The 18,812-nt window shown below is 41.6% G+C and overlaps 1 protein-coding gene across 3 annotated transcripts in view; it reads left to right on the plus strand.

The window, feature by feature from the left end:
* LOC132805770 (leucine-rich repeat flightless-interacting protein 1-like) overlaps positions 1–17,147 on the plus strand; it is a 44,425-nt gene extending 27,278 nt beyond the window's left edge. For 2 of the 3 annotated variants that reach the window (XM_060821013.1, XM_060821015.1), the window contains 3 exons: positions 10,861–11,031; positions 13,586–13,696; positions 15,465–17,147. In XM_060821013.1, coding sequence (XP_060676996.1) covers positions 10,861–11,031; positions 13,586–13,696; positions 15,465–16,958 — 1,776 coding nt within the window. In that variant the 3' untranslated portion in view covers positions 16,959–17,147. The remainder of the gene's footprint in view (positions 1–10,860; positions 11,032–13,585; positions 13,697–15,464) is intronic. The other variant, XM_060821014.1, reaches the window with a different exon arrangement.
* Positions 17,148–18,812: the final 1,665 nt, after the last annotated feature.

Below are 18,812 nucleotides of genomic sequence, written 5' to 3' on the forward strand. Positions count from 1 at the left end.
ATGATTGAGCAATATGAATGTGTATGAATTTCAGTGCCGCTGAGATGCCAGGGATTTGGCCTGTATGTCTCAGCAGTTAGCTGATCGAATCAAACAGCATTTTCTTTATGTTGTTTGTAATAGATGGAGTACAGACTGGACTCAACCACACTCGCTTGCAAAACCCAAGACAAAAACATCCACTGTTGCTGAACAACCCTGAGTGCACTAATAACTACATGTCTGGTTTAAGATAATCAGCCATGGTTTTAACATGGATCACTTATGCTTGCTTTAAGCGGCATGTATTCATACATAGGGACCCATTCCCTGCCAAAAAAAGGAACATGTTCAAGCCTCATGCCTTTTTTGAATTAGCAAGAAACTTGTGGAACTTTTATTTCTCCATTTCTTCCTCCATGGCCAGGCCTCAACCAATCAAAATTATCTTGTAATCCATTCAGCACCAGAGTTAAAATTTGGCATTCTTGTGTTTGTCCTGGTGAGTGCAAGATGAAAAGTTTCAGCAACCTGCCTCTCTTTTCAGTAAAATTCAATTAATAAGAAAATGGATAAGGTAGAATTCAATACAGGCTAAGGGGTGACCTTATAGAGGTTTACAAAATTATGAGGGGCATGGATAGGATAACTAGGCAAAGTCTTTTCCCTGGGGTCGGGGAGTCTCGAACTAGAGGGGAAAGATATAAAAGAGACCTAAGGGGCAACTTTTTCACGCAGAGGGTGGTATGCGTATGGAATGAGCTGCCAGAGGAAGTGGTGGAGGCTGGTACAATTGCAACCTTTAAGAGGCTTTTCGATGGGTATATGAATAGAAAGGGTTTAGAGGCATATGGGCCGGGTGCTGGCAGGTGGGACTAGATTGGGTTGAGATATCTGGTTGGCATGGACGGGTTGGACTGAAGGGTCTGTTTCCATGCTGTACATCTCTATGACTCTATTTGTTGAAGTATGTTCCAGGAATGTAGGACAAGTGGGCACAAGCTCAGAATTCTGGGAAACGTGACTGGAACGATAATTAAACTGCTACTTGTTAAGGGCTATTCCTTTCTTGAATAAGTGGTCACCCAGTGAACTCATGCAATTGACAGAAAGTTTGCACTTTTTAAATTGCAATTTGTACAAGAAGGTAAGAATGTATATAAAGTGTCACTTTTTCAACAGTTAGATTCGAATTTAAACAAACTTTAACTTACTATTATGTTGAAAACAGTCATACATGTTTACAGTCTCACTCATAACTTCAGGACATCAAAGTGCTTTGCAGTTAATGAAGTATCTTTTTGAAGTATTATAATGTTGTAATCCACTGTTATAATTTAAGGAAGCATGGAAATTCAGTGATCTAGTTTTTTTAAAAATTCATTTGTGGGAATTGAGTGTCGTTGGCTGGCCAGCATTGATAGCCCATCCCTATTTGCCCTTGAGAAGGTGGTGGTGAGCTGCTTTCTTTAATCGTTACAGTCCACAATACCAGTCGGGAGGGAGTTCCAGGATTTCGACCCAACGACTGAAGGGACGGCGGTATATTTCCAAGTCAGGGTGGTGAGTGGCTTGGAGGGGAACATGCAGGTGATGGTGTTCCCAAGTACCTGCTGTCCTTGTTCTTCTAGATGGAAGTTGTCATGGGTTTGGAAAGTGCTGTCTAAGGATCTTTGGTGAATTTCTGCAGTGCATCTTGTGGATAGTACACACTGCTGTGCTGATCGCTGGTGGTGGAGGGATTGAACGTTTGTAGATGTGGTGCCAATCAAGCCAGTTGCTTTGTCCTGGATAGTGTCAAGCTTCTTGAGTGTTGTTAGAGCTGCGCTCAAGTGGGGAGTATTCCATCACACTGCTGACTTGTGCCTTGTATTTGGTGGACAGACTTTGGGATGTTAGGAGGTGAGTTATTCCTAGTCTCTGACCTGTCCTTGTAGCCACTGTGTTTATGTGGTGAGTCCTGTTGAGTTTCTGGTCAATGGTAACCCCAAGAATGTTGACAGTGGGGGATTCAGTGATGGTAATACTGTTGAATGTCAAGGAGTGGTGGTTAGACTGTCTCTTATTGGTGATGGTCATTGCCTGGCATTTGTGTAGTGAAAATATTACTTGCCACTTTTCGGCCCAAGCTTGGATATTGTCCAGATCTTGTTGTATTTATGCACGCACTGCTTCAGTCTTCGAGGAGTCATGAATGGTGCTGAATACTATGCAGTTATTGGTGAACATCCCCACTTCTGATCTTATGACAGAGGGAAGGTCATTGGTGAAGCAGCTGAAGATTGTTGGGCCTAGGACATTACCCTGAGGGGCTCCTACAGAGATTCCTAAACCAGAGATGACTGACCCTCCACAATCTCCTTTGTGCCAGGTATTACTCTAACCAATGGAGTGTTTACCCCCGATCCCCATTGATTCCAGTTTTGACAGGGCTCCTTGATACCACACTCGGTCAAGGGCTGTCGCTCTTGCCTCACCTCTGGAATTCAGCTCTTTTGTGCATGTTTGAACCAAGACTGTAATGAGGTCAGGAGCTGAGTGATCCTGGCGAAACCCAAACTGGGCATCACTGAGCAGGTGCTGCTTGATAGCGCTGTTGATGACCCCTTCCACCACTTTACTGATAATGGAGAGTAGACTGATTGGGCAATAATTGGCTGGGTGGGATTTGTCCTGTTTTTTTGTGTACAGGACATACCTGGGCAATTTTCCACATTGTCGGGTAGATGCCAGTGTTGTAACTGTACTGGAAGAACTTGGCTAGGGCAGCAGCAAGTTCTGGAGCACAAGTCTTCAGTACTATTGCCAGAATGTTATCAGGGCCCATTGCCTTTGCAGTATCCAGTGCCTCCAGCGGTTTCTTGATATCATGTGGAATGAATTGATTTGGCTGGGGACTGTTATCCGTGATGCTTGGGACCACTGAAGGAGTCCAAGGTGGATCATCCACTCGGCACTTCTGACTGAAGATTGTTGTGAATGCATTAGCCTTATCTTTTGCACTGATGTGCTGGGCTCTTCCATCATTGAGGATGGGGATATTTGTGGAGCTGCCTCCTCCAGTGAGTTGTTTAACTGTTCACCACCATTCACAACTGGATGTGGAAGGACTGCAGAGCTTAGATCTCATCCGTTGGTTGTGGGATCACTTAGCTCTGTCTACCACTGGCTGTTTTTGCCGTTTGGCATGCAAGTAGTCCTGTTTGGTAGCTTCACCAGGTTGACACCTCATGTTTAGGTATGCCCTCCTGCACTCTCCATTGAACCAGGGTTGATGATCCCCTGGCTTGATGGTAATGATTGAGTGAGGCCATGAAGTTGCAGATTGTGCTGGAGTGCAATTCTGCTGCTGTTGATGCTCAGTCTTGAGTTGCTAGATTGGTTCAAAGCCTGTCCCATTTAGCACAGTGATAGTGTCACACAACACGATGGAGGGTGTTCTCAATGTGAAGGCAGGACTTCATCTCCACAAGGACAGTACAGTGGCCACTTTTACCTATACTGTCACGGACAGATGCTTCTGCAGCCAGCAGATTAGTAAGGATGAGGTCACATATGGTTTTCCCTCTTGTTGGTTCCTTCACCACCTGCCGCAGACCCAGTCTAGCAGTTATATCCATTAGGACCCAACCAGCTCAATCAGTAATACTGCTGCCAAGCTACTCTTGGTGGTGGACGTTGAAATCCCAGACCCAGAGTCTATCTTGCACCCTTGCCACCCTCAGTGCTGCCTCCAAGTGTTGTTCAACATGGAGGAGTACTGGTTCATAGCCGAAGGAGGACGGTATGTGGTAACCAGTAAGAGGTTTCCTTGCCCATGTTTAACCTGAAGCCATGAGACTTCATGGGGTCCGGACCCCATGTCAAAGACTCCCAGGGCAACTCCCTCCTGATTGTATACCGCTGTGCTGCCACCTCAGCTGGGTCTGTCCTGCCAGTGGGACAGGGATGGTAATGGTGTCTGGGGAGTTATCTGTAAGGTATGATTCGGTAAGAATGACTATATCAGGCTGTTGCTTGACTAGTCTGTGAAACAGCTCTCCCAATTTCAGCACTAGCCCCCTGATGTTGGTAAGGAGGACTCTGCATGCTCGACAGGACTGTTTGTGTTTTTGCCATTGTCTTTTCCTGTTCCAAAGTCGATGCCAGGTGGTCTGTCGGGTTTCACTTCTTTATTATAACTTTCTAGCAATTCATACAACTGAGTGGCTTGCTCGGCCATTTCAGGGGGCAGTTGAGAGTCAACCACATTGCTGTGGCTCTGGAGTCAGATATAGGCCAGACCAGGTAAGGATGGCAGATTTCCTTCCCTAAAGGACATTAGTGAACCAGATGGATTTTTCTGACAATTCACAATGGTTTCATGGTTATCAGTCGACTTTTACTTCTAGGTTTTCTTTTCTAGTGATTATGTGATTGAGGGATATATATTAGCCAAGGTGAACTCTGTTGTGTTTCATTACATAGGGATCTTTTGTATTCAACTGAAAAGGCAGGCAGTCCTTCAGTTTTGAGTCTCATCCAAAAGACAGCACTGTTAAAAGTGTAGCACTCCCTCAGTTGGCCTGGATTATGTGCTGACGTCTCTGGAGCAGGGTTTGAGTTCCCACCAATCTGACGCAGATGCAAAAATGCTACCAACAAGACACAGCTGTTGAATGCCAGGGAAGGATGACCAGACACAGCATTGGTATTGTCTCCTTCCTTATTGTCTGTCAGGTCTGAATTTAAAATTCAGCTGAAAGAGATAACTAACTTCCTTGTCTCTGCTGAGAAGTTGGGAAAATCATTTGATTACAGTCTATCCAATTATCATTTCTAATAGCTGTCTTTCTGTTGATCATTGAGTTCTCTGAAATAATTGGCTCTGAAAGTGTACCTTAATGTGAACCTAAATAACTCCCACTTGCTCAATAATCTATGTACAGATTGATATTAAATGACAGAAAGACGACTGTGATTGGAATTTCGTTGACTGCACGTTTTTGTTATTATAAAGAAAACAACTCTGAAAAGAAAATGGATTTGCAATAAAAGGAAAATTCAAAATTTTGAATAATTTGTGCCAGATTTCTCCTTTGTAGGGTAAGGAAAAAAGCTAGGGTGTGTGGTCCATTCAAAGAGCTGGCATAGTTGTGACAAAACCACTGACCTCTGTGGTGCAATAAGATTCTATGATTTTATTGTTTTATTTTAGTGAATTAAATTGATGATTATCATGGGTTGGATAGAAATGTAGCTGCAATATTTTTAGCTAGCTATCTAGTTATGTTGTTGAACCACCCACTTCTCTTTCTCTCAAAGAGTTTCAAAGCTACAGATAACAGACATTGACCAAACATGTGATCAAGACCTTATCAGCAAGGAGGGGTATTCACTGACCTTTGTTCTGAGTTGAACTTAGGTTAAAGTCCAGCTCAAAGAGTAGATCCATTTCAATCATTAGGAGTTAACAAGGAAAGTATGAGGAAGCTGGTTGCATAATCTGCAGAAATGACTCTGGTCTGTCAATGAATTGCCATTTCAGTTGTGTGCCAATTCAATTCCCTCACTCAGTGAGGCTTAGAAGCCTTTCAAAGCCAAGCCATAATGGATTGAGGGGGAACAAACATGTTGAAGTCAGGAACACAGAATGTTACAGCACTGAAGGAAATTATTGTGCTTATATCAACTCTTTAGCAGAGCTTTCTGATAAATTGCACTCCCCTGCTCTTTCCCCATAGCCTTGTATCTCTTTGAAGTATTTATTACCTGGTGTACTTGTAAATATTGCAAGGGAAAGATGCTCGTGAGTCAAATACTATAAAGAGGCAGCAACTTCTAGAATATATATAATTGCTCCTTGAACAAATGTGCCTTTGCTTTCATATGTCCTTAAAATGTTTTAAGTCACCAACTCTCTTCCCACAAATTTGTGCAATGCCTTAGGGCCTTGGAGTGAAGCTCAGGTTGATGTCCCTGCTGTGGCAGAGCTTCATCTTCGCACTGTCTCTTCATGCCCCAACACAGATTGTAAACATACTTTGTCTGGATTTGCAGGAATAGTTCCGCACTCTGTGTCACTAGGCTGCTGTGGCCTAGCAACTTTGTAAAAGATGCAGCACAACTTGTCACATAGTTAAACACAACAAAATAACATTTCTGCAGGGTTTTCTTGACCTTCAGCTGTAACCTCTATAGAAACTCTGGATAAATGAAAGAAGGATTAATCTTATTTTGATATCATTGTCCTTCTCATCACAAATTCTGTGGATTGGAACAAAATGGAGACTTTAGGGAAAGAGTTATTGTGTCAATTGAAGTGAATGATTAGGAGAAAGCCTAAATATGAATGAATGGATTTGAAAAATGCCTTGGTCACATAAGATGTGATCTTGAATAAGCATACAGTAATTTGTTTCTTTATTTATTTCATAAGTTGACAAGTGATTGGAAAAACAAGCGGCTAATCTGGTAGGGGTATTACTATTTGAGGTCTTTCAAGAGTATTGGGTATCCTGGGATTCAGTAACGGATACTAGGTGATTAATTTCAGTTCCTGTCATTCAGAAAAAAAACTCAGATATCATAAAGTTTGAGTTTGGGCAACAAACTTATGCCCGAAATGTCGACTCTCCTGCTCTTCAGATGTTGCCTGACCTGCTGTGCTTTTCCAGTGCCACGCTTTTTAACTCTGATCTACAGCATCTGCAGTCCTCACTTTCTCCTACAAACTATCCTGTTATTACAAGTTACTGGAGTCCTTGAGAATCACATGGGACACTAATGTGACCATTTAATTACAAACTGTAGGCTGTCTGTCCTATGCAAATCTATTTTTAATGCCTTGTTCTATAGTTCTGTCAGTTCTGTAAGAAAAGTGAACACATCTGTTGATTGTAATTGCTATAATGCATGGCTGAAATTATTAAAGAATGAAGAAAATATTAGATTTGAGAAGGACATTAAGCTTTCCATTCCTCCAAAGGACATTTATGCTATTGTGACTTAATTACGAAAATTGACCAACCGTTAGATAATTTCCACAAATATTACACTCTCTATAATTTCTTCTTGGTCCTTGAAGATACTTGAGTGAAAAGTCCAGCTGGTAGTTTTATTATTGCAGTCTAAATGCTTCATCTATGACCATTGCTATTCCACACAGAACTTTTTTTTGATCATGAGATGTGGGCATTGCTGGCTGAGTCCTAGTTGCTCTTGAGAAGATGACAGTGAACTATCTTCTTGAACTACTATAATCCACTTGGTGTGATTTCGTGCACAATACCGTCCAAGTGGGAATTCCAGGATTTTCACTCAGCAACAGTGAAGGAACGGTAATATATTTTCATGTCAGGATGGTGAGTGGTTTGGAGAGGAACTTACCGGTGGTGGTGTTCCCATGTATCTGCTTTTCTTGTCCTTCTAGATGGTGGTGATTGTGGGTTTGGAAGGTGCTGTCTGCAAAGTCTTGGTGAATTTCTGCAGTGTATCTTGTAGATAGTACACACTGCTGCTACGTGCATCAGTAGCGGGGGGAGTAAATGTTTGTGGATGTGGTGCCAATCAAATGCGCTGCTTTGTCTTGGATGGTGTCAAGCTTCTTGAGTGTTGGTGGAGCTGTACTCGTCCAGGCAAATGAGAGTATTCCATCATACTCTTTACTTGTGCGTTGTCGCTGGTGGACAGGCTTTGGGGAGTTAGGAGGTGAGTTACTTGCTGCAAGATTCCTAGCCTCCGACCTGCTCTCATAGCCACAGTATTTATATGGCAAAAACAGAAATTGTGGAGAAACTCAGCAGGTCTAGCAGCATCTGTGGTAAGAAAGCAGAGTTAATGTTTTGAGTCCAGTGACTCTTCTTCAGCCACCTAACTCTGCTTTCATCCCACAGATAGTGCCAGACCTGCTGACTATCTCCAGCAATTCCAGTTTTTGTTTCAGATCTCCAGCATTCTCAGTTCTTTGTTTTATATATGTGATGAGTCCTGTTAAGTTTCTGGTCAATGGTAATCCATTTCTGATACCCTTCAGTAACACTTAAATAGTGACAGACAAGTTTTAATTCAGTCCTTAGCCAGATATTTCTTTAGCTTTCTTTTAAAGGGCAGTTAGCTGGCACTATTGAGCTTTCTAGGAAGCTTTAGCAGACGTGTTACTCTGTGAGAGTCCACTGAGGCATTTAACTTCATTGAAATAAGTGAAGCGCCCATACGTGCACGTGTTTAGGCAAAACATCAGATTGATTTCTACATGAGTAATATGTGCAGGGTTGAAATCCATGCATGTTCTTGGGTACAGTGATGCACTTCAGGGATTTCCAAAATTCTGAATTTGTGTCCACTTGTCCCACATTCCTAAAACTTATTTCAACAAATTTACTGAATTCAATGTTATCCATTTCCTTGTTATTTGGATTTTACTGAAAAGAGAGACAGGTTCCTAAAGCTTTTCATCTTACACTTAGCTCAACCGGACAGTCCTTATGAAGAAAATGTTTCAACTTCACATTGAGAATACCGTCCATCATGTTGTGCGGCAATACCACCATGCTAAATGGGGTAGATTTCAAATAGATCAAGCAACTAAAGACTGAGCATCCATGAGGTGCTGTGGGGCAGCAGCAGAATTGGACTGCAACACGATCTGCAACCTCATGACCCAACATGTTCCCCCATTCTGCTATGACCATCAAGCCAAGGGATCAACCCTGATTCAAGGGAGCAAGAGAACGGCACCAAGTATACCTAAAAATAACTACTTGTGTGCCGAACAGTAGAAGCTGCAATTGATCAAGCTAAGCGATTCAACAACCAATGGTTCAGATCTAAGCTCTGCGGTCCTGCCTATTTGTGAATTGTGGTGGATAACTAAACATCTCACTGAAGGAGGTAGTTCCACAAATCTCCTCATCCTAAATGATAAGGGAGCCCAGCACTTTAGTGCAAAATAGAAGGCTGAAGCATTTGTGGCATTTTTCAGCTAGAAATGCTAAGTGGATAATCCATCTCATCTTCCTCCAGAGATTCCCAGCAGCACAGATGGCAATCTTCAGCCAACTCAATTCACTCCACTTGATATCAGTAAATGGCACTGGATAAGGCTCTGGGCCCCGACACTGAAGACATGCTACAAAGTTTACCAGGCCCCTAGCTATTTCAATACATTTACGACATTGGCACCTATTTAGCAATGTGGAAAATTGCGCAAAAGTAGGAAAGAATCCAATCCAGCCAATTACCACCCTATCATTATACTTTTGATCATCAGTAAAGTGGATGGAATGGGATGCTTAACAATAATCTGCTCACTGATAGACAGTTTGAGTTCTGCCAGGACCACACAGCTCATGACTTCATTATAGCCTTGGTTCAAACATGGACAAAAGAGCTGAATTCCAGGGATAAGGTGAAAGGGACTGCAATTGATATCAAGGCCACATTTGACTGAGTATGATATCAGAAGCCCAAGCAAAACTGTGGAGTAAATGGGTATTAAGAGGTAATATGTCCACTGTTTGGAGAAATACCTGCCACAAAGGAAGATGGTTACAGTTGTTGGAAGTCAGTCATCTCAGCTCCAGGGCATCTCTTCTGGAGTTCCTCAGGGTAGATATTTTCAAATCAACCTGTTCAAAGATGTTACCACTACCAGCACACCACAAGAGCCCTTTGAGATCTTCAAAGTTTTGACTCTTAGAATTCCATGAATTCTACAATGGCCTATTTTAAGATATTTTCTAATCAAACTGTTCAAAAATGTTATTACACACCTCTGAAGCAGTGAGATTTCAACCTGGGCCTCCTGCTATAGAGGTAGGAATACTACCACTGCACCACAAGAGCCTTTAAGATCCTCAGTGTACGCCTTTGCTCCAAACATCTTCAGCTGCTCCAACAATGACCTTCCCTCCATCATAAGGTCAGAAGTTGGGATATTCGTTGATTGATTGCGCAATGTCCGGCACCATTTGTGACCTCTCACGTGCTGAAGCAGTCCATATCCAATATCCATTCTTGGACTGATAAATGACAAGCAACATTCACAACACACAAGTGCCAAGCAATGACCATCTTGAATAAGAGAAAATTTATCCCTGTCCCTTTATGATCAAGTTTTGATACTATCACTAAATCCCCCACTATCAACATCCTGACTGTTACCATTGACCAGAGCATGTCAGAGGCTAGAGCTCCTGCAGCAACTAACTCACCTTTTGTGTCTTCAGTGCCTGTTCATCATCCAAAGATGTGCAAATTAGGTGGATTGGCTATGCTAGACTGCCCATAGTATTCAGGGATGTGTGGGTTAGATATATTAGCCGTGGGAAATGCAGGGTTATAGAGATAGGGTAGGGGATTGTTCTTCAGAGGGTTGGTGTGGACATGTTGGACCAAATGATATGTTTCCACACTGTGGGAATTCTATTAAAAAACATCGACAAGACACAAGTCAGATGTGTGATGGAGTACTCCCCACTTGCTGGATGAGTGCAGCTCCAACAGCATTCAAGAAGCTTGGCAGCATCCAAGATAGAGCAGCCCACTTTGATTGGCACCATCTCCACAAACATTTGCCCCCTACACCACTGATGCTCAGCAACAGCAGTGTGTACCATCTACAAGATACACAGATATTAACTATCCTGATTTGGAAATATATTGTTGTTCCTTCAATGTCACTCGATCAAAATCTTAAACTCTCTCCCTCATAGCACTGCAGACGTACCTGCACCACATGGACTTCAGCAGTTCAAGAAGGTTGCTCACCAACATCCTCTCGAGGTCAATTAGGAACAGACAAGAAGTGCTGGCCCAGCCAGCAAAGCCAAATCCGTCAAATGAATAAAAAAAATGTAAACCTCATGAAAGAATGCAGTTGTTTTATTGATTTTTGTTTAGAACATCCATGGAGACCTTGAAGCCAAGTACATGGATGCAGTTCAGTCAATTGATCTTTTGGAAACTGAGAAGACTTTACTTGTGTATGAGGTGGAGCGACTGAGGGACATTCTAGAGAGCACAGAGGAGGAGCTGGCAGAACTTCAGAGGAAACACACACAAATACACAAGGTAATATAATTTGTATCTTAATTTTCAATTTTACTTGCAATTGAAAGGAGCTCCATAGAGTCAATATGTCTTCAAGACAATAACCATAATTAAAATGCTGTTTATTATGGAAAGCTGGAAATCCTGTCCCATTCTTCCTTTACGAGGATCAACAGAGCAGATGCGAGAAAGATACTTTCCCTAGTAACAAATCTAGGGTAAGTCCATAACAGTCTAAGGATACAGGGTAAACCATTTAGGACTGAGGTGAGAAAGTTCTTCACCCAGAAAGTGGTAAGCCTGTGGAATTCACTACCATAGAAAGCAGTCGAGGCCGAACCATTGTATGATTTCAAGAAGGAGATGGATGTAGCACTTGGGGCTAAGGGGATCAAAGGATATGGAGGAAAAGCAAGAACAGCCTATTAGGCTGGGCAGTTGGTATAATGAATGGCAGAGCAGGCTTGAAGGACAGCCTGGCTCCTATTTTCTATGTTCCTATGTTGGTGAGAAGGGCTCTAGATCCAAATGACCCAGCCTCTCAGACTGAGGAGAGATTGTGGTGGATCTTTCGAATTTGCTGTCCTACAGGATTGTAGAGGCTCAGTCATTGATTATGTTCCAGACTGAGATTGATAGATTTCTATATATTAACAACATCAAGGGATACAAGGAAAGTCCAGGAAAGTGGTGTTGAAGCAGAAAATTAGTCATGATCTCAATGAGTGACAGAGCAGCCTTGAAGGGCTGAATGGCCTATTCTTGCTCCTGTGTCTTATGTATGTAATCATGGATAACGTTTTAATCATCTTCTATATTGGGATAGTCAGAATCCTTAGATTCTGGAGAAATGCGAGAGGATTAGAAAACTGCCAACGTAACACCTTTATTTGAAAAGGGAAGGAGACATGAAAAAAAGATAACTGTAGGACAGTTAGCTTAATGTCTGTTATTGGGAAAATGCTAGAGTCTGTGATGAAGGATATAATAATAGAGCATTTACAAAGACATGGAGATTAAGGAGAGTTAGCATAGCTTCATGAAGGGGAAGCCATGCCTGACAAATTTACTAGAATTCTTTTGAGGCGGTAACAAGCAGAATAAATAAAGGTGAAACAGTAAATGTGATATATTTGGATTCTCAGAAGGCTTTTGATAAAGTGCCACATATCTGGCTACTTTATAAGATAAGAGCCCATGGCGGTGGAGGTGGTACATTAGCGTGGATCAAGGATTAGCTAACTAATTAATGACCGAGTTTGGACAAGGGTGTGGAGGGAATGCATTTTCATCTTGGCAAACTGTAACTAACTGTGCCACAGAGATTAATGCTGGGGCCACAATTATTTACAATATATATTAATGACTTGGATGAGGAAAGTGATTGTACTGTAGCCAAGATAGCAGATGACACAAAATAGATGGGAAGGCAAGTGGTGAGGCTGACATAAAGACTCTGCATAGGGAATATAGACAGGTTAATGGAGTGGGCAAAAACTTAGCAGATGAAAACAAATGTGGGGAAATGTGAGGCTATGCACTTTGACAGGAATAATAGAGGAGCTGAATATTATTCAAATGGAGGAAATCTGCAGAAAGTTACAGAACAGAAGGATTTGGAAGACCTCATCCATGAATCACAAAAAGCTAGCATCCAAGTTCAGTGGGTACGAAGGAAGGCAAATGGAATGAATGGGGAAAAAAAGGGAGGTTTTGCTATAACTATGCAAGGCACTGGTTGGTCTACAGCTGGAATCTGTGAACAGTTTTGCGTCCCTTATCTAAGAAAAGATATACTGGCATTGCAGGCAGTCCTGAGGCAGTTCACTCAGTTGATACCAGATACTAAGTACAGAGGGACTCTCTTATGAGGAGATGTTTAGTAGATTGGGCCTGTCCTCATTGGAATTTAGAAAAATGAGAGACAACTTGCAGAAAGGTTGTTTTCCCCTTGTGGGAGAATCTAGGACCAGATGGCATAATCTCACAACAAAAAATTGTGTATTTAAGACAGAGATGACGTGGAATTTTTTTCTCTCAGAGGGGAGTAAATTTGTGGACTTCTTTACTGAGGAGGACTGTTGAAGCTGGGTCATTAAGTATAGATTTTTAATCAATAAAGGAATCAAGGGTCACAAGGATAAGACAGGAAAGTGGAGTTGAGGATTGTCGGATCAGCCATGATCTCATTGAATGGCAGAGCAGATACATTGGGCTGAATGGCCTACTGCTCCTACTTCATATAGTCCTACGTTCTTTATTAGCACTCCAATGGCCTTACCAGTTCAGCACTGACATCACACATAAGACAAATTAAAATAGTGACTCCTGTCACTGGAGGAATAAGGGTGCACTGCGGAAAGTAGGTGTTAATGCCCATTGTTGGGACAGTATAGAACTAACTTTACGCTTGTGTGTCACCTGGAAGTGTTGAATACAAAAACGAACAAAAACAATTCCTTTTCAAGCAGTGTCATCCCTCCACTTCTGAGGACAAAGAAGCAGTAAATAAAAATGGAAATAGTTTGACATGAAAGTTGTTGAATAATTGTTGTTTTCTTAATTGCATCAACAGGAACTGGAGACAGAGAAAGTTGCCAAGCACTTATTGCAGCAAAAGATTACTTGCATGCAGGAGCAGCTGGAGGAGAGACAGGAGAGCCACGTAAGAGTAATTAAAACAAAGGTTTGATTTATGCTGTGCCTGGGGTCTAAGGGAAATTGCACTTGGTAATGGAATCATCACTCTTGGAACTTCTGGATGTAACCAAAATGTCTTTTACTTTTTCTTCCCCTACTACTCACCCAATTTTTCCTTTGGGGACACAACACCATTCAGGTATGCTTAGCGTGAAGATGGGATTTCACCTTCATACAGAATGAGTTAGTCACTCCTGCCTGTAGTGTCATGTAAAGATGCATCTATGACATGATTGCTGGAAAAGCACAGCAGGTCAGGCAGCATCCAAGGAGCAGGAGAAGCCCTTCTTCAGGAATCCATGATTAGTGGAGACAAGTTCTAATAGGTTTTTCTTTTTGCTGGTTCCCACACTACTTCCCACATGCCAGTTTGGGGGCTGTGTCGCCATAGCTGTTCTCTTGTATTGCAATGACCTAAACTGTAGGGGAAAAATGGCCAATGACATGTCCTTGGTTCAAAGTCTTGTGATGCCTCATCCTGCCATGTTTCCTTTGGATTTTTTTTCTTCTTGTTAGTTTGCCATTGCCTTTTAGTCTGAAGGCAATGAGGCAGAATCCAAGTCTATCTTGGCCAGAACAGGAACTGAGCCTCTGTTGTTGCCATTATTCTGAACTGTGTGCTTGCAATCTAGCCAACTAAACTAACCTGCTTCTTATTATGAGAAAAGTGCTCTTCAGTATTGCTCTGAGGGAATGTACTGTCTGTGGCTTGACCCTTCTCATCACCCACCTACTTGCTACCAAATAGGGACAGGTACCTGAACTGGACAGTAGGTGATCATTTGTACAGTCAGAAACAAATGTTAGTTATGTGAAATTGGCCATCAATATTGTGATGATGCTGTGGCTTTAACAGGTTATTTTGTCCTTTTTTTTGGAGAGGTTTTAAAGCAGAGGTACATAGTAGTTTACGAAAACCACTAGAATAAACAGGAGGCCTTGTTTTATTTTTAAAAAGTTGGAACAGTAGAACCAGCCTGAATGGGTGGGGTTGAGCTCTCACAGAACCAGAAATTTTAGGTTTTCTTTTAGCAGCAGTTGTTGCTGGGTCTCAGGAGGGTTGGAAGGCGGATCTCTCTTCGCTGTTACATTCTCTTGCTGAGTTTTCTCTGGATGTTTTAGTTGCTTGTGAGACAATTCTGTTTTCTGAATTTGCCATTTGCCAAAGGTGTGTTTATCGGATGTTACTATATCAGAACAATTACTGTTTAGTAATAAAATAATCTTATTATTCTGTTAAGTTTGCCAATCAAGTTAAGCTATTCCAAGTTCCTTTCTTTTGTTCTATTTTAACTATAGTGTTTGAATAAATTGTGTTTTGCTTAACTTCAAGTAGTTTGACCAATCAAATTGCATCCCCAACACAACATCTCACACTTACCTTTAAAATAAGAAAAAAGTTAGGGTCTAGGCTACCTTCTCCCCATGTCTGCGTGGGTTTCCTCCCGGTGGTCCGGTGTTCCCCCATAGTCCAAAGATGTGCAGGTCAGGTGAATTGGGTGTGCTAAATTGCCCATAGCGTTAGGTGCATTTGTCAGAGGGAAATGCGTCTGGGTGGGTAACTCTTCGGAGGGTCAGTGTGGACTTGTTGGGTCAAAGGGCCTGTTTCCACACTGTAGGCAATCTAAGCTAATCTTCTTAATATATTTTGAGGGGGTCTGGTTTGGTTCATAACAACATTGCACATTTAAATTTAATATGACTGTAACTGGTATACCTAATATCTACTATAACTATTTTTTATTTTTCAACAGGGCACTGAAATTGTTGCCATAGAGAATACAGATAAAAATATTCAGAGTAACCTCCAACATAAGGATGCAAAGAAAATGGAGTTTAAATCGGACAAAATGAGGAAACACTGTGTGGAGAAACTTCAGGGCTCAGCAGTAACCCTTCAAGATATAGAGTTCAAACTCTTAGTTGATGATGACTTTGAAACCAAATCCAACAAACAGCAAAGTATGAAAATTATTGAAGACATCTCCAATGGAAATGATCAAGAGGGAATTATGAACATATTCACACAACAGGGTGCAGATGATACACATGTGAAAGAATCCAATGATCTCGTTCAGGATAGTGAGAAAGTTCTGGAAGGCTATAGAAGTGAAACTTTAGAACAGTTGGAGTTGCTGAGTAAAGAAAAGGACCCAGAATATCAGGACAGCAACGACTGCAAAGAGAAAGAACAGAACAAGTTAATAGTGGAGGTAAGTGAAGTTACTTCAGAGGAAGCAGTACACAAAGGGAAAATTAATGAAGAGAAAAGTGAGGGAAATGAGGATAGAACAAAAGAGGAAATATCCAATGAAGGATTTTTGAGTAATGGGGTGGAAGGTGGTGAAAGAAAGCAATTTGCATATGAAGCTCAGAGTCAAAGAGATGAGAAAGAACTAGACAATGAACATCTTGTAAAGAATGAAGAAATTGACCATGGGCTACATTTATCTGTGAATCAGGTAAATGAAAGAGAGGACAGCAGAACAAGAGAGGAACAGGGTATTAAAGAAGAAGTAAATGCAAGAGAAAGTCTAACACAAAAGGACAATAAAGACAGAAGTGAGACAAATTCAAATTTAAACATGAGAAAGCAGCAAACTGTAACTGATGGGCAAGTACACGTAGATGGGGAAGAAACACAGAATGGGGGTGGTGCTGAACAAAACACTGGTGGGAAGGAAAAAGGAGCATTTGAAATGTTGGAGCAACTGTTTAAAAAAGTAGTGATGCGGCAGAAGAGTTTGTCAGACAGTGAGAGGCAAATGAACAAGGAGAATTATATTGATAGTCCCAAGGATGAAATAAGTGGAGAACGAGGAGATGAAATAAAAGAACAGGATGAAGAATATGTCCTTGCAAAGCAAGCACAGTACAGGGGGAATGAGAACAAAGGGAGAGAATCAATAAGTGTTGAAATTGAGGAGGGAACTAATGAGTTGTGTCGGAAAGAGCTAGCCAATGGTGGACATGAGCTGTTGGTCCCTGAAAGAAAGGAGGCAATGACAGAACTCATTGATGAAGCTGCACAACTTGTGACGGATCTATCCAATGAGGAAATGCACACTTCAGTAGAAAGTACTATATCTGAACAAAAAATGGAAACATACAGTCAAGAAAGCAAAACAAAGAATGAACAAGACCCTGAAAACACAACAACTAGTGATGACGTGGAGTTGAGAAATTTAAACGCCAGTGAGAGCATCAAACGACATCTTAAACACAGTGATAGCTGCCTGGTTTCATAAGACTCTGGTTTCTCACCTCCAACATATTGAAGCCCAGCATAGGGGAAAAGCTTCTTCAAGGTGACATAAACTATGCACAAGTTTGAATGGTACCTTTAAATCGTCTTAGTGTCAAGTCTTTCACTTTTAATAACCATTTTTATTTGAAAGGTAAATCACACTTAATAAAAGTAAGGAGGCCCAAATTATGTGGAAACAGTTTTATTTTTCTCTGATACTTTGTCTCAGGTTTGTAAGTTTAATTGGCAAAGGAATAATTAAGTATGCATCCAATATTTATTATAAAGTGTAATGTTACTAGGCTACTTTATCTGTTATAGAATAGTCTGCGTAATTTGATAATGAACAAAAATACCTAGTCATGAGCAAACCTTGAATCTACCTTACAGCATGGAAACGGACTCTTCTGTCCAACATGTTCATGCCAACCAGATATCCTAAATTAATCTAGTCCCATTTGCCAGCATTTGGCCCATATCCCTCTAAATCCTTCCTATTCATATACCCATCCAGATGCCTTTTAAATGCTGTAATTGTACCAGCCTCTATCACTTCCTCTGGCAGTTCATTCCATACGTGTACCACCCTCTGCATGAAAATACTTCCCCTTATAAATCTTTCTCCTATGCCTTCTAGTTTTGGATTCCCCTATCCATGAAATATATATCCTATCCATGCTCCTCATGATTTTATAAACCTCTATAAGGTCATCCCTCAGCCTCTGACGCACCAGGGAAAACAGTCCCAGCCTGTTCAACCTCTCCCTATAGCTCAAATCTTCCAACCCTGGCAACATCCTTGTAAATCTTTTCTGAACCCTTTCAAGTTTACAACATACTTCCAAAAGGAAGGAGACCAGAATTGCATGCAGTATTCCAAAAGTGGCCTGACCAATGTCCTGTGGAGCCGCAACATGACCTCCCAACTCCTATACTCAATGCTGTGACCAATAAAGGAAAGCATACCAAACGCCTTCTTCACTATCCTATCTACCTGCGACTCCACTTTCAAGGAGCTATGAACCTGCACTCCATGGTCTCTTTGTTCAGGACCTTACCATGAAGTCTATAAGTCCTGCTCTGATTTGCTTTTCCAAAATGCAGCACCTCGCATTTATCTAAATTAAACTCCATCTGCCACTCCTCAGCCCATTGGCCCATCTGATCAAGATCCCGTTGTAATCTGAGGTAACTCTCTTCGCTGTCCACTACACCTCCAATTTTGGTGTCATCTGCAAATTTACTAACAATACCTCTTCTGCTCACATCCAGATCATTTATATAAATGACGAAAAGTACAAGGCCCAGCACCAATCCTTGTAGTTCACACTGGTGACAGGCCTCCAGTCTGAAAAGCAACCCTCCACCACCACTCTCTGTCTTCTACCTTTGAGCCAGTTCTGTATCCAAATGACTAGTTCTCCTTGTATTCCATGAGATCTAACCTTGCTAACCAGTCTCCCATGGGGAACCTACAACACTACCTGATGCCCTACTTGTAGTTGTATAAGTCCTGCCCTTTGTTATTTTACCAAAATGCAATATTTTGCATTTATTCAAATTAAATGCCATCTGCCACTTAGTCCATTAACCGAATCGATCAAGATCTCTTTGTGATCTTCGATAACCTTCCTCACTAGCGAGTTTTGAGAAAATTTGTAGCTCAGGTTTAGGTTCTAGATGTAGGTTTGCTCGCTGAGCTGGAAAGTTCATTTCCAGACGTTTCGTCATCATTCTAGGTAACATCTTCAGTGCGCCTCCGAATGAAGCACTGGTGGGGTAGCCTGCTTTCTATTTAAATGTTGTCAACAAACACATAGACTTGGATCCCATTTACCACCCCCTCAGAAAAAGA

This window comes from Hemiscyllium ocellatum, chromosome X (assembly GCF_020745735.1).
Source record: "Hemiscyllium ocellatum isolate sHemOce1 chromosome X, sHemOce1.pat.X.cur, whole genome shotgun sequence".
NCBI lineage: Eukaryota > Metazoa > Chordata > Chondrichthyes > Orectolobiformes > Hemiscylliidae > Hemiscyllium > Hemiscyllium ocellatum.